General features: G+C 48.9%; 1 protein-coding gene across 4 annotated transcripts in view; it reads left to right on the top strand.

Moving 5' to 3' along the window:
• The first annotated feature begins 2,811 nt into the window (after positions 1-2,811).
• Positions 2,812-22,146, top strand: part of NPAS1 (neuronal PAS domain protein 1) — a 96,206-nt gene continuing 76,871 nt past the window's right edge. The window contains exons 1-3 of one of the 4 annotated variants that reach the window (XM_083455016.1): positions 2,812-3,148; positions 14,089-14,263; positions 17,181-17,419. In XM_083455016.1, coding sequence (XP_083311142.1) covers positions 14,172-14,263; positions 17,181-17,419 — 331 coding nt within the window. In that variant the 5' untranslated portion in view covers positions 2,812-3,148; positions 14,089-14,171. Of the gene's footprint in view, positions 3,149-4,275; positions 4,295-14,088; positions 14,264-15,464; positions 15,651-17,180; positions 17,420-22,146 lie in introns of those variants that run through there. The other 3 variants (XM_083455017.1, XM_083455018.1, XM_083455019.1) reach the window with 3 other exon arrangements.

Genomic DNA, 22,146 nt, shown 5'->3' with positions numbered 1-22,146 from the left:
AAGTTTATGCAAACGTGGCTGATAGCCAACTTAGGTCTAGCTATTGAAATCAATAGGCTTAAGTCATGCCCTTTATTTCCAGTGGGTCTTCTCTGAGTAGAGGTGGCATTGCCCACAACCTAGACTCTACTGGAAAAGCTTGATTATTTCAGTTTTATTTCTTTCATGTCGAATTTCTCGTTATGATTAACTGCTACGTATAAAACTGGAAATTTAAAATTAAGATTTAGGTATGTAAGTGGTTGAGTTGGACTTGGCAATTGTCTTATTTGTTGGGTCGACAACCAGGCTTATTTATTTATCTAATGTGTATGTGTGCGCACACACACACACACAAAACACTCTAGCCACGATAAACATATTTTCTCCAAAGCATAGAGTACTTTTTTAAATGTGATTTGTGCTTAATTAAACTCATTTTACTTCTCACCTCATTCATTTTATAATGTGCACTCCCCCTCTTGTTTTTACACTGTGATTATGATGATGATGATTTATTAAATTTGTATATTGCCCTTCATCTGCATATTTCAGGGTGGTACACAACATAAAAATGGTGACCTTTGGTAGCAAACTTGATGCCTTCCAGAACATTTTGGACCACAACTCTCAGCCTCCCTGAACTTTGGCCCTGCTGGCAGAGGGGCTGATGGGAAATGGAGTCCAACATGAGCCAGAAGACAAAAGGTGAACCACCCTTGATTTTATTACGATGATTATAAACCACCCTATAACAGAGGTGCTTTGTTTTTACAAAATGAAATAAAACAGATTAGGAACAGACAATACACCGCACAAACCGAAAGCTAAGCTAAACCTAAGAACTGGTATAGATTTAGAAAACTGAAGCAAGTTTGAAAGATCTGGTGTTGAAAATACTTTGGCGTAGTTGCGAAGCAGGGTTTTCTGGAAAGAGAGGGTGCCACCACCAAAAAGGCTTTTCATTCCTCTGGTACTCATTTAGGGAACCGAAAATGGGCTCCCCAAAATGACCTCAGGGTTCAGATAGATAAGATAGGTGGGGCAAACTGCCAGGTCCCAAGACAATCCAGGCCAAATTATGTCGTCATGTTTATTTTGGTTGTTGTGACCATAAAGAAGGCTGATCGCCGAAGAATTGACGCTTTTGAATTATGGTGCTGGAGGAGACTCTTGAGAGTCCCATGGACTGCAAGAAGATCAAACCTCTCCATTCTGAAGGAAATCAGCCCTGAGTGCTCACTGGAAGGACAGATCGTGAAGCTGAGGCTCCAATACTTTGGCCACCTCATGAGAAGAGAAGACTCACTGGAAAAGACCCTGATGTTGGGAAAGATGGAGGGCAGAAGGAGAAGGTGACGACAGAGGACGAGATGGTTAGACAGCGTTCTCAAAGCTACAAACATGAGTCTGACCAAACTGCGGGTGGCAGTGGAAGACAGGAGTGCCTGGCATGCTCTGGTCCAGGGGGTCATGAAGAGTCGGACATGACTAAACGACTAAACAACAACAACATACCATGGGTAGGCAAACTAAGGCCCGGGGGCCAGATCCAGCCCAATTCCCTTCTAAATCTGGCCCATGGACGGTCTGGGAATCAGCGTGTTTTTACATGAGTAGAATGTGTCCTTTTATTTAAAATGCATCTCTGGGTTATTTGTGGGGCATAGGAATTCGTTCATTATTTTCCCCAAAAAATATAGTCTGGCCCCCCACAAGGTCTGAGGGACAGTGGACCGACCCCCTGCTGGAAAAGTTTGCTGACCCCTGTAATGTCTACTAACTTCCATAGGAAAAAGAAACAGGAATTGTAAGCTATAATACGTGGAACCCGTAATAACAAGAATAAGAATTAGAATAAATAAATGGAAAACCCTGACAGGAGACACTGACCTCCCTTACCTTAACACAAGGAACAAACCTTTATAGTGAATAATGATTCATTCAAGAGCGCAAGTGAGAGGAATATTTGGCAAATAAAATGTAACTAGCCACAAAGGGGAGCTCCATGATCCAGCAGAAACCCATGTTGAATTCATGTATTTGAGTGCAAACTCTTGGTATGCTCAGAGGCAATTCCAACAACTGGCTTTGTATAAAAGTAAAGAATTGATTAAACACCTTTGGTGTTGCTTCTACATTCCTACAGTGCGGGTGTGTGTGTGTGTGTGTGGACTAGATGGCCTTGGGGGAACCCTCACTACTCTACAATTCTGATTCTATGGTTGCCACTCTTCTTTCAATGCATGGACGCTTTTTGGCTTTGGTCTGCACCCATTTCTTCTTCTTCCTTTTGCCAAATAAAATTTATTAGTTTTCCCAATTTTGGACGACATCAGTGCCAAATCACATCAAATTTAACACACTCTCCCCCAAAAGTTGACTTCTCGCTTTGCGTCCTAGACGCGTCCCTGCTTTCCCCCACTGCTTGCTATTACATTTTGATTTCTGACCCCCGTTCCATTCCTTATATTACAATTACAATTTATTATTATTATTATTATTTTAAAAAATCCCTTTCCCATTATCCATCAGCTGTCTATTGATCAACTCCTGCTCGTATTTATTCACGCAACAAGAACAAAAGGCGGTTATCCATCTTCCTTGCCTGCCCGCTTCGAACCTGCGCGCATTTCCAGAATCCAGCGGCGCGCCTGTGTGTGTTTGGTGCGTGCGCGCGTGGAGATGAGCGCCCCTGCGCGCGTACAGAGCGCCCTGGCCGCTCAACTTCGGCTCGGGCCGACCCCCCCTCCCTCCTCCTCCTCCCCTCCCCCGCCCCCCCCCGTCCAGTCGGCGGAGGGGCGGAGGCGGCATCAGTATGCGCAGCGCCGCGCCCGCTCATCACCATGTGAAAGGCAGCCGCGCCGGCGGCGCCTGCTGCTTCTGCACCCGCTCCAGCGAGAGCGCAGCGCAGCCGGGGCTCGCCGGGGCGGACGCGCCTTCGCCGGCCGGCCGGCCCGCCTCCCTTCCCTTCCTCGTGCGCGCCTGGCCGGCTCGCCCCCTCGATCGCCCGCTCTATGGCGGAGCCTCCCCGCCGGGCCGCCCCGAGGCCGCGCTGGACGGGCAGATCCCGGCGGGGGCGTCCCGGGCGCGGGGAGGAGGAGGAGGAGGCGGGCGCCGCCGCCGCCACCGCCGCTTCTTCTGCTTGTGCTGCCATCATGCGCGCCCGGTGAGTGAGACGCGGGGAGCTTGGCGCGCCCCGACGAGCCCCCGGCGGCCCCGGAGCGGAGCACGTGCGCGCCGGGCGCGTTGGGGTGGGGTCGTCGGGGAAAGTTTGGGGGCGGATTGGAGGGGGGGAATCCGAGAGCGCCTGAGCGGGAGGCGAGGTGGTTGGGGGACCCCCACCCCACCCCCCGAGGGTGAGGGTTCAGGGACGAAGAGGGGAAAAGTTTTGGGGGCCCCGTAGAGCAACGTGGGGTTGGGGGGGAGGGTGAGAAGATGGGGGGGAGAAAGGTGGCGCAGGAAAGCTCTTCTGAAAGCTGGAGCCTCCTTTTGGGGGAGCCCCTAGACGGGGTTTGGGGTGAGGAGCAGAAAGACGGTTGTGAATAAAGTGGGACGGAGGCGCGAAGTTGGGACTGGGTGGAGGATCTAGGACGAGACGGGACCCCGCAGGGTCATCCAGCTCAACCCCCTGCAATGCAGGAAGCGAGGGGGCTTCGATGGAGGCTGCCTGAAAGTGGGTGCACCCACTTTTTTACATGGGGGGGTGGTGGAGGGAGTGGTGAGGCTACCCTGAAGCTGTGACCCGGCTCGTCTGAATTGTCTGGAGCAGCTGTGATGTCTCAGATAATGGCGGGGAAAGAGAACCCCATATAGGAAGGAACCACAAAGTTCCTAGTGGGGGTGGATGTCTCCCTGAAAGGGGGGGGGGGCTCCTGGGGTCATGTGACTTGCATGAGGCACTGGGTGGGCACCCATAGACGGGTCAAGCTGTTGTGAAGGAATGTCTGAAGCCTCCTTCCCTTGTTTGTCTGGGGATGCAGAGTCAAAGACTTGGGAGTCTGGCCTGGATGGTGGCGCTTGGCTGCTTCCTGGCTGCGCTGCCGGGTCCCTCTGCCCCGTGCTGCCGTTGGCAGAGATGCTCCCTGCCCTTGATTCTGTGGGGTCCTCCTTCCGTTTCCCCCAGTGTGGGGTTTCCCCTGTGCCCAACTTCCGATAAGATTTAGGCTTGGAGGGGTGGGCTGAGTCATTCCCCCCACTTCAGAAGAAGCAAGGCAACCCCCATAATTCTTGCTTGAACCCCATAATCCAGGGTGGTGGGTTCAGTGAGTGACTTAACAGGAGCTTTTTACAGGATCCAGCCAAAGCGAAAAAGGTAAGTGAGAAGTTTGCTTCCTGTAAAATTTGGCCTGGGATGCTCCTCTCCCCTTATCTTTCTGGGGTGCCAAAGACCAAACTGCCGGCGTCTTGTCTGGTGACTTCTGTGTTTGCCCAGAGTGGGCTGCATGGTCCCATCCTTGCTTTGTGCCAAAATTGAGGGCTTTTTTTCCTGGGCGAAGGAGGGCAGGAAACAATTGTTGCTTGTTTTTGCTCCACCAGAAGCAAAAGATAGGCATGAGCAAATAAATAAATCGACTCGCCGCTGAACTGTCAACTAGGCAGTCACCCTGGTGAAATCTGAATCAGCCAAGAAGTGCATCGCCTGCCCCCAATTTGGTCCTTGAGGTTCTGAATCGTGGCCACTGTTTTCTATGATACCTTCTCTGCACTGAGCCAAGAATTGGTTAATTCTGTGAAATTGGTGCTGGGGCTGAAGCTTTGCTGGCTGCTTTCTCCCCCTCTCAGCTGCAGGCGTCTCGAGTGCAGTGAGCAGGGAGGGGAAAGGCACTCTGCACGTGCTCAGAGGTTGCAGCCTCCGTTCACCGCAACTTTGCCCGTCCAGCAGCTGATGGCAGAAAACAGGTTTGCAGGTCTTGAGTGCTGGGGTCAAGCATTGCAAAGCTCAAGGCTGGACAGGCCAACTCGGCTGAGTTGGTTGGATCCTCACGAACGAAGTTGTTGTCCTGGCAGAGTTTCCAGCTTTGGAAAGGGATGCTTTCGGGTTTTTTTGCTTAGGGCAGAAGCAAAGCGAGGGAACTCAGACTTTGCAGTGTGTGCATTTGTTCCTGAGATCCAAAGGTGGCATTTTTGGAAACAGTGTTCCAGGTTTAGCTGGGCTTTTGTGGAAGGAACGCAGATGTCAAAAGGTGTTTGGGTTGCAGAGCTTCAGAATCCGGTTGCATGCAGGTATACAGCTTGGGCGTCTCGTGTGGAGCTTCTGCCAGAACCTGGATGTTGAGGGCTTTGGAGAGCTCAGGGATAACTAAAACCAGAGCAGAAAGCTCCGGAGAGTCGCCTTCATCCTCCTGGCTATCATTTTCAGGGACTCGTTATAACACAGGTGTGTGTCCCTTCCTCGCTTCCACACCTTTAACTGGGCTTGTGAAACAGCCACGTATTGGACTGCTTTTTGGCAAGCTAATATTACTTCTGGCCAAGAATGTTGGAAGCTGCCCGTTGGTTCACTTAACTCAGTGTTGTCCACAGTGGCTCAGCCAGGAGTCTTTTCCAGCTATGACTTGAACCCTGGACCTTTTGCATGCCCCAGGGTGGGGTGGGGAGGAGGGGAAAGCCTCCCCATGTTTCTATCAGACCTTCAGATGTGCTAGAAGTGATGGGCAGTGTGTTTGATGGTGGATGGTCCAGCCTTGTGCGCTACACTTCCCTTCGAGTCTGGGCTGCCAGCAGGAAACCCTCTTGTAAAAAAAAATGCTCTTTTATTTTAGGAGCTAGCAGAACTTTTCTTCAACCCTGCCCCCCACCCCCAAAGTTTTGATTAAAACCGCAGAAAGCAAATGGTTTGTATTCTTTAAAATAAATCAATCTCCCCCTTCCTTACTTGCCAGGTTTAAAAGGAAAGGGTTTGCCATTTCTGGCAACATGTGCTCTGTGCCGCTGAGCCCCCTGCAAGTTTTTGTTGGGGTGGGGAAATCGGTGCAGGTTGTCTCAGGGCCAGATTGAAGGCAGGCTCAGCGGTAGAGTATCTTACTTGCACGGAGAAGGTCTCTGGTTCAGTCCCCGGCAGGTGAGAATGAGAAAGGTCTCTTTTCTAGTTGCAACCCTGGAGAGCGGCTGCCAGTTCGTGTAGGCAGTTCTGAGCTAGGTGGACCCAAGTCTGTGGAGCAGCTTCTAAGAGCCGGATGTGGTTGAAGAGATGCTTGCACACATCTTCTTCTGATTAAACAGGTTGGGGAGGCTTCCTGAAACCACACCAAAACCTTCCCAGCCTGCTTTCAAATCCCCTCCGGTTTCAGGGCATGGGAAGGGAGACCCTCACATGAGATGAAAGCTGCATCTGGGTTGTGGGGCACAGTGGCCCCAGGAAGAAGCCAAATGAATCCGAATACTTTGAGGGGCTCTGTGTGGAATGAATGGTTCCTTTGGAATGAATGGGAGATCCTTGTCCTCCAGGGGCTTCTCTTCCTTGCCCGCTGCTGTCAGAGATGGTGGCATTAATGATGTTGGTAGAGTGCAATCCAGCGTTTCCTAATCCCTGTTTCTCAGCTGGGTGTCTTCTCTGCCACTTGGGGCGTGTTTCTGGGCAAAAGGGCATTTATTTCCCTTTCATTTTCTGCTGAATTTCTCTCTCTGATTGAAAGTCTTTATGCAATTAAAACACCGCCAGGTCCCTGCATAAGAGGGAGTTGGCAGGCAGCAGGTACGACATGACTTGACCCCTGATTTGGAGGGGCAGAGCAGACTGAAGAGTAACGGGGAGGAGAGATGCAATGGAGTGTCCTGGAAGAAGGCATGGCTGGCTGGGCAGCAACACACTGCGCTGCAACTTTTTGTTGCAGGGCCCACTTGTTTATTTCTTTCCATCAAATCCTGGTTTTATACCACAGTTCTTTTTCAAGCCTTGCATGTGTTTTCAAAACCCTTTGGGCTTTCTTTAATTTCCCGTGTTGTTTGAACAACCGCCCCCCCCCCTCCAACTTTCTCTGCCGTGCCCGGGACAGTCTTTCTGGAGGTCTGGCCCCAAACATTTCATTGCCCTATCAGCTGTGGGTGTTTGGAGGGGTGCTTTTCAGATCCCTCTCAAGGATGCCGCCGACTGAGCAGGTTCCGCAAGTTGCACTCTCCGTTCTCTGTGGCTTGGCAAGGGACGATGGGGTGTGCGCACCCCAGGAATCGTGCTCTGATTCTCTGCACCCCCAAAAAATCTTGTCTCGCTTTAGCGATAGCCCCGGCGTTGCTCATATAAACCTTGGGAAATTCTGGTCTTGTGGCTGCTTAAAATGTTTGCCGCTAGGAATGCAATATCGGCGTTTCAAAGAAAGCTTTCCTTCTAGCTCTTTTGGCTACTTTATCTCTTCTCAGGGTTTTTTTTTTTTTTTTTGGTGCAGTGATGCGCTGCCGTGCCAATAATCTTTAAGCTGCCTACCTACCTGAACTCTCCTTTGGAAACTAATTTGTGTGCCCTTCTGCTCTTCCTGGGCGCCCTCTGCGGGGTGATCTCTCCCCAGTTGCAGGCTGCCTTTCCCCCAGTCTTCCCCCTCGTCCTAGTTAGTCGCTTTCACCCCTTTTGTTGTTGTGGCTGTCGCTGGCGCACCAAACAGATTCACCTTTCCCCAAAAAACACACCCCGCCTTCCTGGCCTGAAAGTTTCAGGCGGGCACAAGTCCCCGATGGAGTGGGTCTCCCTCCTCTCTTCCTCCCCCCCAAAGAAACACCCGCCTTCTGCTCCAAAGTCTCCTGGCCCCCCAGCCCTTTCCATGCCATCCTCAACATGCAAAGGTGTTTAACTGGCAGGCCTGGGAGGGCATTGGTATGCGCAAGGCGCAGCGTCTATTGATGATCTCGATTTTATATGCGAGAGAGGTGTGGGTTTTGTATTGGTATGTGCGAGAGGGTGCTGGTGCAGTTGTGCGTGCCTCTGGATCGGTATGCGTGGGCACTCACGCATCGAATGCGGGGAGGAGGAGGAGGAGAAAGGAGAGGCTTGGGGGGGTGCCCCCCTCTCCGGAGCCTGCCTGGTAGAGCCGACTCTATGCTGATGCTTGAAAAACAACCACTCTTTGCTCCTGCTTTCTGGAATTCCCAGCCACTGCAGATAATACTTATTTTCAGCTTTTCTGATAGACTGTTTTGCACAGCTGGGCCAAACTGGGCAGCTCTTCTGGCGAATTGCACCCCAGGGTGAGAAGTTTATTTGGGGGCCAAGTCTCTTCTTGGTTAGGTTGTCGCTTTGAAACCGAGGTTGTTGTTGTTTAGTTGTTTAGTCGTGTCCGACTCTTCGTGACCCCCTGGACCAGAACACGCCAGGCACTCCTGTCTTCCACTGCCTCCCACAGTTGGGTCAAACTCATGCTGGTAGCTTCGAGAAGAACACTGTCCCACCATCTCGTCCTCTGTCGTCCCCTTCTCCTTGCGCCCTCCATCTTTCCCAACATCAGGGTCTTTTCCAGGGAGTCTTCTCTTCTCATGAGGTTGCCAAAGTATTGGAGCCTCAGCTTCAGGATCTGTCCTTCCAGTGAGCACTCAGGGCTGATTTCCTTCAGAATGGAGAAGTTGATCTTCTTGCAGTCCATGGGACTCTCAAGAGTCTCCTCCAGCACCAGAATTCAAAAGCATCCATTCTTCGGCGATCAGCCTTCTTTATGGTCCAGTTCTCACTTCCATACATCACTACTGGGAAAACCAGAGCTTTGACTATACGGACCTTTGTTTGGAAACCGAGGTTAGCTGAGGTTAAGCAGAATGAGGGTGTGTAGTCCGTTTAAACCAGGTCTTGGCAACCAGGCGACCTGCAGACTGTTTGGACTACAACTCTCACAGCTGGGCCCCCGGCCAATCCTTATGGTATACTGCCTCTGGTCTTGGAATCTTTATTCCTAACCAGTGTGGTCAGTCACTTAAGTAGAGTCCTGTGGGACCAGGCAGTGTTAGAAACGCAAATATTTAAGCTGACCGCCAAATGGCACCTTAGACCTAGGTTATGGTCCCAAAACGCAATCTCTGGGCACTTAAAAAAACAACAACTATAGAAATTTTTATTATACTGTCCCATAGCAGTGGTGGAAGGCAGTGTGGTGTAGTGGTTAGAGTGTCGGACTGGGAGCTGGGAGATCAGGGTCGAAATCCCCACCCAGCCATGAAGTTCGCTGGGTGACCTTGGACCAGTCACAGCCTCTTAACCTTCCTTATAGGGTACTACTTTGTAGAAACGGATGGAATATAAATGCAGCAAATAAGCTCTTTCTGCTTAAGAAAGCTGGAGGGGCCAGCCAGATGGAGATGTCAGTCGCCAAGCTGGCATCCAGAGATCGCAGTTTGATCCGCGCCGGTCTCAAAATGTGCCTGGCTCATTTCTAACATTGCATCTTTGGGGCACCTGGTTGGCAAAAGCAAAATTTCATTTCTGAAATAAATACATGTTGGGCGGAGGTCTCTGTGATCCTTTTGTTGTCCGTCTGGGACAGAGGTCTCTGCCTGATATGTAAGGGGGAGCAGGGCAGGTGGCAGTTGTCAAGCGGTGAGGGTAAGGCCCTTTGTGCATGCCCAGAGGAACAGTTCCGAAAGTACGAAGCCCGGGAGCCTGTGGCCCTCCAGATGTTTGGCCAGACTGCAGTTCCTGTAATTCCTGATGGTTGGCCAATGGTGGCTGGAGCCATTGGGAGTCCAACAGCATTTGGAGAGTACAGGATCCCGACCCCTGCGATATATTATTACTTTGGACTTCCCGGATGTTTTGTTCACTCTTGCCCAGCCATATAGGTAGAAGCTTTCAAGGGAAACTGGGGAAAAAGAGGTGACTTCTCATGTTGGTAGTACCACTTTTTTGTTATTCAAAGTGCTTGGCAACCCTTCGCTTTTTCACCCCTGATATCCTGGAGGATTGTGTGTCAATCATCCATGCCCTGGTTAACTCTAGGCTTGGCTACTGCCCTATGCTCCACATGGGGCTGCCCTTGAAGACAGTTCAGAAACTACAATGGGGGAGAGGAAACCCACTAATATATTTAGATGTATTTTTTACACTGGGGAAACTGAGCTTGAGAGCTAGTGACTTAGCCAAGGCTGACTCCACAGGATTAGATTTGAACTCGGGTCTCCCGGGACCCACCCTGAAATCCCTTGTGCCCCCTTTGTTTTATTGTCTCCAAAGAATATGGGGATGTGCTCAATTTATTTATATTTTATTTTTAGGAAGGTCTCCTTCTCTCTGGGTTTTTACTGCCAGCTCTGTGGATTTTTAATTATAACTCCAGCAAAGGGAGTCAGCGATAATTGAGCTAAATTTGTGTCATAGTTTATGCTAATAATTTTTTTCTGCAATTAGTGGCTTTTTAGCAAGATTCTTCTCTCGAGCTCAGCTTCTTGCTGCTCGGAGGGTTTGTCAGCCCTGCAGTTTTCCATTCTTCCCTCTGCGTTGATTCCTCCCACCCTAGTAATGCAAACTTGTTTTCTTGCAGAGAGCTCTCGGTACAAATGGAGAGCTATTTCAGGGCCTCTTTTCTGCATCCCAAAAGGCAGATTTCTCTCCCCCCCTCCCCCGGTGTCATACAATCCTTCTATATGTCTCTTTCCCTAAATTAATGTGAGTGTAAATATGTATACTTTCAAAAAATTGACTGTATAGGCAGTTCAGCGGTATAACTCTCTCTGAGCTGTTTCACAGCAAGGAGCCGAATAGCGAATCCAAAATTCAAGGCACGACTAGGGCAGGATTAAATTCGCTGCTTCTCCAGCTTCAGCTGACGGCTAGCGCATCTCATGCCCTGCTTGTGCACTTTTGGGGTGGCCAGGCGAGAAGAGGGTGCGACACTAGGGGGGGTCTCCTTTGGCCTGATCTAGCTAATGGGGACTCTAAAGGTAAAGGGACCCCTGACCGTTAGGTCCTGTCGTGTATAGGGTCAGGTTTAAGGTACTGGTTTTAACCTTGAAAGCCTTTTACGGCCTAGGACCCTCCTACTTACAGGACCGCCTCTCCTGGTATGCCCCGCGGAGGACCTTACAGTCTGCAAATAATATCATCTTGGAGGTCCTGGGCCTCAGGGAGGTTAAACTGGCCTCAACCAGGGCCAGGGCCTTTTTGGCTTTGGCCCCAGCCTGGTGGAACGCTCTGTTGCAGGAGACCAGGGCCCTGCGGGACTTGACATCCCTCCACAGGGACTGCAAGATGGAGCTGTTCCTCCTGGCCTTCAATCCAGGCCCAGTTTGACCCCCTCTATAAATTACCTCTTTGGCCCATTTTTCCGCTCATGTAGGACCAAAATGGATAGCTGGCCCTGAGGAATACTTGAGGTTCCCGACCCCTATGGTTGTAAATCGTGGGCAGTCATTTAATTTTATCCTGATTTTAATTGTTAAGCTGTATTTTAATCAATTGTTTGATTGTGTTTTAATGTATTTGATATTTGATGTCAGCCGCCCTGAGCCCTTGGCCAGGGAGGGCGGGGTATAAATAAAAATTTACTTACCTATATGGAGTCCAGAGTGTCATCCTCCCTCAATTCCACAGGTGTCAATCAGGTGCCCCAGGCATCTCTCCTGCCGCACTGCTGCTTCCCAGCCCCTGGCATTCTGAGGTAGACTGCTTCTGAATGGGCAGGTTCCATCTGGACCATTGTAGCTTATCGCCATCCACAGGCCCCCTGCTCCATGAATTTGCTGAATCCGTCATCCACCATCAGATTCTGTGAAACATGATTAGGGAACCTTGAGCAGCATGGCCCTCCAGGCTTCTCTATGTGGCCCTTGGAACCTTCCCCTAGGACCCACCCTTCACCGGCCCTGTTTCGCACCCCAACTGTTTTTCCCTGGCTGTACTGTATCTTTGAACTCTGCTCTGGTTTCGATGGAAGCCAGAGAGGCGAGTGCGAGTGTCTGTAGAAACTAGCCTACCGGGTAAGGGTTAAAAACCAATTTCATGGCCCCACCCACTTTTGCTTCCATGTGGCCCCTGGGGAGAGGAATAGGGCCCTTGGGTGAAAAACGGTCCCCTAATCCGGAATTAAAATTTGTGCCCCAAATTGGTCGGTTGATTTGCAGCCTGGAGTGACTCACAGCTATTTCCTGCTGCGAAATAAGCGCATTGCATGGGGGCTGGGCTAGATGACCTCTGGTGTCCCTTCCAAGAATGTGGCCCGGCAGTTTGGACAAAGGCAGCAGCGGGTGTTCACCCGTAGCCACCCCAAGGAGTTGGGGAAAGCCCATCATGGAACGCAGAGGGTGTTGCCATGCAGAGCCAAGTCAGATGAGGAGGCAGAGTTTTTCTCTGCAAAGCGCTTTTGCAAACAAATCATAGCAGTTTCCGCCGCAATCCACGCTGTTCAGAGAAGGGCTGGGATGTACGACGCCACGTACGGCAGGTACAATGTTGGGGGGTGCCGGAGAAGTAAGTGCACCCCATTGTCACAGGGCAGGTTCTGAAATGTGTAGAAAAATTCCAGTTGACTAGCCGGTGCATGCACTGCTGAAATATTGAAATCAATCCCCCCATTTCTGGAATCATGGCACAGGGTGTTTCTTTTAATGATAATTGGAGTAAACGTGCTGCCAGTCACTGTTGGGAAATATTTTCCTTTCCAATTCTGGATGACTGTTAATGCACCAGGCAGTGGCGTAGCGTGGCTTGTCAGCACCCGGGGCAAGGCAAGTAATTTGCGCCCCCTAACCAGGTAGGGGCAGAGAGCTGCGAGTGCGAGCGCCCCCCCCCCCAGATGTTGCGCCCGGTGCGGCCGGCCCCCCCTGCACCCCCCACGCTACGCCACTGGCACCAGGACAAAAACATTTTCGTGTTTGCTCTACGCTCTCAGACTTTGCGTTTGATTGGCTCAAGCGGAGGGCAAGGGCCCTGCAAGGCAGTTGGACTCCAATTCCCATCAGTCAGTGTGGCCAATGCTCAGGGACCATGGGATTGTAGAATTATAGAGTCAGAAGGGGTCCCCTAGGGGTCATCTAGTCCAACCCCCTGCAATGCAAGGGGAGTTGTTGTCCAGCCATATCTAAATGCTTCCTTACCTCTGGACAGAAGCTTTTGTTGATTAGTCTGCTGATTGAGACTTGCAGATCTGAGAGCCAGTGTGGTGTAGTGGTTAAGAGCGGTAGACTTGTAATCTGGGGAACCGGGTTCGATTCCTTGCTCCTCCACAAGCAGCTGCTGGGTGACCTTGGGCTAGTCACACTTCTCTGAAGTCTCTCAGCCCCACTCACCTCACAGAGTGTTTGTTGTGGGGGAGGAAGGGAAAGGAGAATGTTAGCCGCTTTGAGACTCCTTAAAGGGAGTGAAAGGCGGGATATCAAATCCAAACTCTTCTTCTTCTTCAGATCAAATTTAATGTTTATGGGCATGACGACTAGAAACTTGAGTGCTGTTTTTTGGCACTGATTTTGAAAAGATTCTGGATCTTGTGCTGGGCACTCAATTCTTCTCTTTTGGGCTGGTGTGTGTAAGTATGTGAGAGAGAATATTCACAGCATTATATACAGTTTTGGCTCCAAGTGATTTCAGTGGGAAAACGGCGTTCACAGGAGGAAGTAAAAAGATCTGCATATTCCAGAGATGTTGAATTTGGTGTTGGCTTTTCCTTCTGCTTAGATTGAGTTGCTCAAAATGTGCTTTGAGGGAGGCTTCAGTAACAAAAAAAACCCCCAACAAAACTTTGCTGAGCAGCAGATCAAGCCTACCAGCGGTCAGACTTATAATTCTCTGGCAAGGAGGATTTTAATGTTTCATATACAGGCTGGGGCCTGAGACCTGCGGGTACAAGGCAGTATACAAATTTAACAGATAGATGAAGATAGATAGATGAAGATAGATTTCAGGGAAGTTTTTAATATGTGACATTTTAGTGTATTTTTCATCTTTGTTGGAAGCCGTCCAGAGTGGCTGGGGAAACCCAGCCAGATGGACGGGGTACAAATAAATTATTATTATTATTATTATTATTATTATTATTATTATTATTATTATTATTACGTTGTCAGCCTGGCATCCAGAGATCTCGCCATTGAACCTGCACCAGTTGCAAAACTTGCCTGGTGCCTGGGGAATTTTGAACACTGGTGAGAAGAATGGCAAAAGCAGGGGACCCCATTGTAACCCCAATTTCCCTCTTTTTCCAGAAGGTTGTGGCCTTCCCTAACGGAAACCAGCCATCGGAGGACGCGTTGAGGCTGCCCCGAAATCGGATGGTTCCGGGGTTGAGATGGCAGCCCTGTACGGCAGCGAGGTGAAATGCGTCAGCGTGGAATGGGATTTCCTGCAAGGCTTATTAGTGAAGAACCAGCCGGTGCCTTGGTAAGAGGCCTCCATTTACTGCCTCCCTTCTTGGGGCTACTGGGCATAATATTTCATAGCCGCTGTGCCATGGATTGCGGAGATATTGAGTCGAAGTCTTTGCTCAGTCATGAAGCTGCTCCCTCTTGCAGCCCTAGCCTACCTGGACTCATTTAGCCAGCTAGCCCTGGTGATCATCTAATGTTTATTGGATGGATTTCCCCCCCAAATTGATTTTTGAATTCTGAATTTATTGTTATTCACGTTTTATACGGTATTTTGTGCTGTTTTTTGTTGCATCAATTCATAGCTGTTAGTGTTTTCCTTTTTTTAAGGGAAATTCCCTTATTCCGAATTGGATTCCTCGCAAGAAAAGGGAAAAGTTGACAGCTATGCATCAATTAAGTGTTTTAAATTTGTTGTTAGCTGCCCTGAGCCCGGTTTTCTGAACCGGGAAGGGCGGGGTATAAATAAAGTTTTTATTATTATTATTATTATTATTATTATTATTATTATTATTATTATTATTACCTTGCAGGGTTGCTTGGAGGCATCTTACCCATAGGTGCTAGGGGTGCGGGGCACCTGGGCACCGGGCTCTCAGGTGCACCAGGCCGAGAGTCCGGGGCCCGAGAGTTGAGTCTGGGGAAGAGCCTGTCTGCCCGTCAGAGCACTGTGGCGGGCTCTTCTGCTGCGGGCAGCTCTGCGCCATGAGTACAAAGCCGACCGAGCCAGCGAGACGCTGAGGTGGCCGGCCGGCTCCTCCCTCCTGCGCGCCTGGGACTGGGCAACCGGGGTGTGTGTGTGTCGCTGGGCGGATTTTGCACCCGGTGCCGCATATGCTTAAGACAGCCCTGCTTGGAGGGTTAGCTGGGGCAAACACCCACCCACCCACATGAGCCACCCTGAACTCCTTAGAGAGCAGTCTTTGCCGTCCAGGCGTCTTGGACTACAACTCCCATCAGACCCTGCAAGCCCTCAGTTCCTTCTGTCCATTTTGTGGTGCTCCCTAGTTCTAAAAAAAAATGTCTGGCAAGAGCCAAACGCGGCAGTCTCATGTCGAGCACTGAGGATTATGGACACATGGCTTGACTGCGTGTGACAGGCCAAACCTACACCATGCATTTAAACCGCAGGCTTGGCTTCCCCCAAAGAATTCTGGGAGCTGTAGTTTGCTGAGGGTTGTCTGGGGACCCCCCTATTCCCCTTCACAGAAGTAACATTCCCAGAGTGGTTTTACAATCCATCCCTCCTCCCAGGGAACTCTGGGAATTGTCGCTTTCTGAGGTGAATACAGGCGTCCCCTAACAACTCTCAACGCTCTTGTCAAGCTACACTTCCCAGAATCCTTTGCGGGAAGCCATGATTGTTTAAAGAGGCACCAAAGTGCTTTAAGTGTGTGGTGCAGGTCAGGGTGGATTTGATTTAAATCAAATCGATTTAAATCACTAGTCAGTAAGACTTAAATCTCTTTTTTTACAGAAAGACTCATTCTTGCTGGTATAATCTTAATACAGTGGACCCTCTGGATCTGAATGTAATTCGTTCCAGGGGTTCGTACGTACCCCGAAAAATCCACAAGTAGAGGCGCCACTTCTGTGCGCGGCGCGATAGAGCACTTTTGTGCATATGTGCGCAGCAAAACCCGGAAGAATACACGTTACCCTGAGGGTCCACTGTATTAACAACCAGATGAAGGTTTCATTTTTGGAATAATAAATTTTCAGAGTAGTTTTTAGTTATATAAAAAATGACTGATTTGGTTATATTATTAGAAATACATTGACAGATAATTATGAAATTATTGTGAGGTTTAATAAGTTAACTGTTTATATTTGGACAACATTTCTGGTGTACTTTATTGGAAGGAGAAAAATAATCTTTTCCTTAATAACAATTTAAACAATTTATTTAACTAAAACAATAACATTATAGCATATGTATCCATGTTTGTTAACTGATGTGGTGAAACAATTTTTTTAAAAAAGAAACACCTTAGACTGAGTTTTAGCACACGTGAAAAACTTAAATCCTTATTTCCTGATGAATAGCCTTTGGACTATAATGTAACTTAAATAGAAAACTATCTTTAGAAAGATTTTCCCTCCAAAAGCACTTTATTTTAAAAATCCAATTTAAATAAAAAAAAGGCTTTTCCTTTTTTTTTAAAAAAAAAACCATTGATTTTTATTCACCCTGGTACAGGTGCCTCCTCTGAGACATTTCATACGATATAACCACCATCTTTCTCTTAGTATTTTGAACAGGAACCTCTGAGGAAAAGTGGGGGCTGGGAGAATCAAATGGAAACCCTTTTTCACTTTTTGCAGAAGCAAGATTCCTGCCTTGCAGTGGGTTGGACTGGATGACCACCGGGGTCCCTTCCAACTCTACAACAATTCTATGAGTTTTAAGTGGGCCTTGTTGGCCTTTTCTGCCGTTCATGACTTGTCTTGCCGCTCTGTGAGCAGTTCAATGGCCGTCGAAGGAAGGCGTTGGTTCGCGTTAGGTCAGGGCAGGCCTGTATGTCCGTCCTGTTCAGGAGGGTGGTGGTTTTGTGGCTGTTACGATCCGTATTTTGTGTTTTTATACCGGAAGCCGCCCTGTGATCTTCGGGTGAAGGGGGTGGTAGATAAATTTAATAAATAAAAATACAGTCATACCGCAGGTTACAGATGCTTCAGGTTGCTTTTTTTTCGGGTTACGGGCCCGCCGAAAGCCGGAAGTACCGGAACGGGTTACTTCCGGGTTTCGCACATGCGCAGAAGCACTAAATAATAATAATAATAATATCTTTATTGTCATTGCCCCCTTCGGGGACAATGAAATCGTGCTTTGCGCATGCGCAGAAGTGCCGAACCGCAACCCACGCGTGTGCAGTTGCGCCGCTGCGGGTTGCGAACATTCCACTGTAATAACAATGGTGGTTTTTCCGCAGCCTCCAGGCCCTGCGCAAGGAGAAGTCCCGAAACGCTGCACGCTCTCGCCGGGGCAAGGAGAACTTCGAGTTCTACGAACTGGCCAAGATGCTACCGCTGCCCGGAGCCATCACCAGCCAGCTGGACAAGGCCTCCATCGTCCGGCTCACCATCAGTTACCTCAAGATGCGCGACTTTGCCAACCACGGAGACCCGCCCTGGAGCCTGCGGGTGGAAGGGCCTTCCCCGCCTGGCAAAGGTGGGTGGCAGATGCGTGTGGAATTGTCCATGGGCCATGAGGGACGGCGACTTGGTTTGTTTTTTTAGCTGTAAGAGTGGCAATGACCATCGCCGCCTCTGGAAGGAAGCTGGAGCCAAAGGTTCAGGACTCCCCCTTGTTTAGATCCTAAGAAGTTGCCCCCTACCAAAGGCATTGAGGGCTGCCATACGTCCAGAATTTCTCAGACATAGCTGGGTTTTGGCCCTCATAAACAGCGCCCCAGGTGGAATTCGCTGAAACGTAAGGGGAAATCTGGGTTTATGGCAACGCATGCCGGAAGTGTAGGTTTTGGCGAATCTCCTTAAAAATTGCTCAAAGCTTCAGCAACAACTTTGGCAAAACAACAGCAAAGCTCAACAACTTGTGTGTTTGTGTATATGTGTATATACACACACTGCTTTTTTCCTAAAAAAAATGTTTAAGGGTACTCTCATTTTCCTACCCTTATTGAAATACTGCCCCTCATTAAGGCCCCTTATATTCACAAAATGTTTAGGGGTATGCGCCCCCCAGAAAACAAGCAGTGTGTGTGTGTGTGTGTGTGTAATTTTTTTTATTAAGTTTTGTTTTACAATTTAAAATACTTCTTTTACATCCATAAGATATCAGTGAGTCCCCTTCTTCTCTTTCCACGGTTCATTTTACAAATCATAAATCCCTGCATATTTTACCAAAAAAAACCTATACCGTTCAGTATTCCATTATTGCATCCATCAAAACTTGTTTGCGCTGTTGAATTTATCTCAATGCTGCCAGCCCTCAACGACTTTTGGGTTCAGATTCTCACTTTTTGGAATATGGCAACCCTATAGTACAGCCTACTTTGACTGGCAGTGACTCTCTGGGACCACTGGTTAGAGGAAGGTCTTTTCCATCACCTGCTACCTGAGATCCCTTTACCTGGAAATTGAAGCATGGGGACTTCTGCATGCTCTGCGGCTGAGTTGCGGTTCGTCCCCTCCTGCCGGTCTCTCGCAAGACCGGCGTCCTTCTTGGCGACCCCTTCCTATGACACAGTTAAATCTCGTTTCCCCCACAGCCTGTCCGTTTCCTCCTCCTTGTCCTCCTCTTCTCCCCGTATCCCTAATTCCTCGCAGAAAAGGCCAGGGCGCCGTTTCATTCCAACACACCCATGCGCTCACGCACGCACCGCACAAAGGCGCTTGCCCAGATAAAATAGCATTGATTAGCCATGCAATAAATCACCATTTAAATAATGCAGCTTCAAAGTGTGTAATTAAATAAATTAACTGCCTTGGAAGAATACAGGCTTGCAGCAATTTCTGATTACTATCATTACCCGCGGGGTAATTATCAGCCAAATAACGAGTGTTCCGTGAAATAGGGATAAACATCTGCCTATTGTTTGGAGAGGCTGGGCGAGGCACTGTCCGTTTCTCCCCCTCTTCCTGCACCCCGTTTGCCTCTCCCCCCCCCTCAAAAAGCAAATTCCAGCACTGAGAAAGGGGCATTTTGCTGTTGAGCTGAACTCTGCACCCCACCCTTAGGCACCCTGTTTGCAAGAGGAGCCAAAATCTCTGCAGAGTGAATTCTGTTAATGATCAGCTAGGAAAAATGAGCGCCGAGAACTTTTATGAAACTATGGAAGGGCTTTTCCCCTATTGTTCTGCTGCAGCTGTGTCCTGGAAGAGGGTTTAAAAATAGAGAGTGGTGTTGGAGGGCTAAAGCAGGGTCAGAACAGAGAATTAGGATGCACGGATGCTTATGGGCAGAGTGTGCTGCATGAGTTCGCTTTTTACAATGAGGACCAGTAGCATAGTACATGGAAATTGATGTTTGGGCCCTGAACTGCGGAGAGGGTAATACTAGTAGCTGGGAGTGGTAGCTTTCATCCAATGAAATTGACGGGCAGCCGGTTCAGGGTGGGCAGGAGGAAATATTGGTCACACAACAATGCACAATTAACTTGTGGAACTCACTGCTTCAAGATGTGGGTGATGACCGCTACCTTACATGCCATTTTTTATTTTTAAAGGTTTAGGCTAATTCTTTTAAGAGGGAAAGGACTGCTACCTTGGAAACGATGCCTTATGAGGAACGGCTAAGGGAGCTGGGCATGTTTACCCTGGAGAAGAGGAGGTTAAGGGGTGATATGATAGGCATGTTCAAATATATAAAAGGATGTCACATAGAGGAGGGAGAAAGGTTGTTTTCTGCTGCTCCAGAGAAGCGGACACGGAGCAATGGATCCAAACTACAAGAAAGAAGATTCCACCTAAACATGAGGAAGAACTTCCTGACAGTAAGAGCTGTTTGACAGTGGAATTTGCTGCCAAGGAGTGTGGTGGAGTCTCCTTCTTTGGAGGTCTTTAAGCAGAGGCTTGACAACCATATGTCAGGAGTGCTCTGATGGTGTTTCCTGCCTGGCAGGGGGTTGGACTCGATGGCCCTCGTGGTCTCTTCCAACTCTATGATTCTATGATTCTATTCTATGATTCTACCTTAGATGTCCTTTTTAAAGGTTTAGGCCATTTCTTTTAAGAGGGAAAGTCTATTCGCCACTCTGAGATAGCTCCATGGAGCCTCCAGCCTTGGGAATAGCATATCTCTGAATATCAGGTGTTGGATCCACAGGGGAGAGCTGGTGCCTTCACGCCTTGCCTGGGGAACCTGTCCCCCCCCCCCCCGAGATGTTGCTGGACTAGAACTCCCCCCAGCGCCAGGCAGCACAGCTGGGAGTTAGAGCCCAACATTGCATTGAAGGGGGTTGGAATAGATGACCCCCAGGTCCCTTCCAACAGTACGGTTCTGTAATTATAACATAACTGTTACAGGTTCCTTTTTTCTGGAACTTTGGGTGCAACTCAGCTTGCAAAAAAGGGGTTAAGACAGGTAGAGTTTGGGACCTCCAGATCCCCAGGTCATCTCTGTTTCTTTAACCTCTTGCACTGACCTGTCTGGCTGGTGTTAGACTGTTACCTCGTAGGTTGCATCCTGTTTTACAACTTCGTCCTCCTCCAGCTTCTCTTGGAGTTGACCAAACAGTTTAACTTGGACATTTCCACCAAGCAAAAACTAATTAACCTGATTTAATTAATTCATCAGATCTGGCGAGAGGGGTGGGGAGGTGGAGTGGGAAATCTGTTTTTAAAGAAGGCGCTGAACAAAAACTGCAGCTTTTTCCAAGGTACTGCCGGCTGCCACAGTATCATAGGAACATAACAAGGTGCCTTATACAGAGTTAGACCTCTAGCTCAGTATTCTCTGCAGCAACTCCCCAGGGTTTCAGGAAAGTGCAAATGTCCTCTTTGCCCCTGTCCCTGGGAGCATTGTGTCTCTCTGAACCTCAGTGTTCCCCAGCTGTAAAATGGGACTTCGTGCTTACCAGTGTTTGCAGAACTTTCCCATTTCATAAAACTCACGGCCACTTTCTTTCTCACCTGCAAAACATAAATATTAATTGGTTCTTTGATGCAAATCTGCTGGCAGGTTTTCTAATTTTCTGCAAGGATCTCTGATCTTGGGTGAAGATCCATCCTGGCTACAGGACAGCCAAGTGTTTAGACTTAAGAGGGGCCAGGGAGGAAGGGTAATGGGTTCGATTCCTGATCCCTGAGTCAGCCATTTTGTGCTTGGTCCTTCACCTTCCGCCCCCCATTATTTTGTACTTCACTTGGCTCTGAGTGGCGGGTGCTAACCCAATACATGTTGCTGCCTAAGGTGGAGCAGAAAACATACCCCGCAAGCATCCCAAGAAAAAGCAGGACATTCCATTTTCTCATGGCTGCCCTTTAGGGTGCTGTGATTTTGCACTGAGATCTCACAGGAAGACGTGTGGGTGTGCAGAAAATGGCCCGTCCCATTTTCTGCTTCTCCTACTCAAATTGCAAATTGATGTACAGTGGTACCTCGGGTTAAGTACTTAATTCATTCCGGAGGTCCGTTCTTAACCTGAAACTGTTCTTAACCTGAAGCACCACTTTAGCTAATGGGGCCTGCCGCTGCCACTGCGCCGCCACTGCACGATTTCTGTTCTCATCCTGAAGCAAAGTTCTTAACCTGAAGTACTGTTTCTAGGTTAGCGGAGTCTGTAACCTGAAGCGTATGTAACCCGAGGTACCACTGTATTTTTCGCTCCATAAGACACACCTGACCATAAGACGCACCTAGTTTTTAGAGGGGGAAAGGGGGAAAGCCCCGTTTTTGGCAGTTGTGCAGCTTCTTTTGCAAAGGGGAAAAGCCCCTTCTTTTGAGGATCAGCTCAAAGTTGTTGAGTTTACTTTGCAAAGGGGAAAAAATCCTGTTTTTATGGTGTTCAACTCACAGTTCTGCAGCTTCTTTAGGACAGGAAAGGGAGCCATTTCTACAGTTTCCAGACAGATAATCTAATCAGCCAGTCACATGTCACTGGGGAAGCAAACAACTTCCGTCTGCAGAACATTCAACAATGAAGGCCAGGGCAACAGGGCAGGGCCAGAAAGGGCGACCACACATTCGCTCCATAAGACGCGCAGACATTTCCCCTTACTTTTTAGGAGGAAAAAAGTGCGTCTTCTGGAGCGAAAAATACAGTAAATTAAGGCTGGCTGAGTTACTTTGACACTTGAGGTAGAAAATCTGCCCAAGCACCTTATCCTGGGAGTGAAAATGCCAGAATCGTAAGTTACACAATGATTTGCAGCCACGCCATACACTTAACACACTATGATTCCACATTAAACAGTCGTGGCTTCCCCCCCAGAGCG

The sequence above is a fragment of the Podarcis tiliguerta genome, assembly GCF_965153285.1.
Source record: "Podarcis tiliguerta genome assembly, chromosome: 8".
Taxonomy (NCBI): domain Eukaryota; kingdom Metazoa; phylum Chordata; class Lepidosauria; order Squamata; family Lacertidae; genus Podarcis; species Podarcis tiliguerta.
Note: the sequence above shows the minus strand (reverse complement) of the source record. Positions and strands in the feature narration are given on the sequence as shown.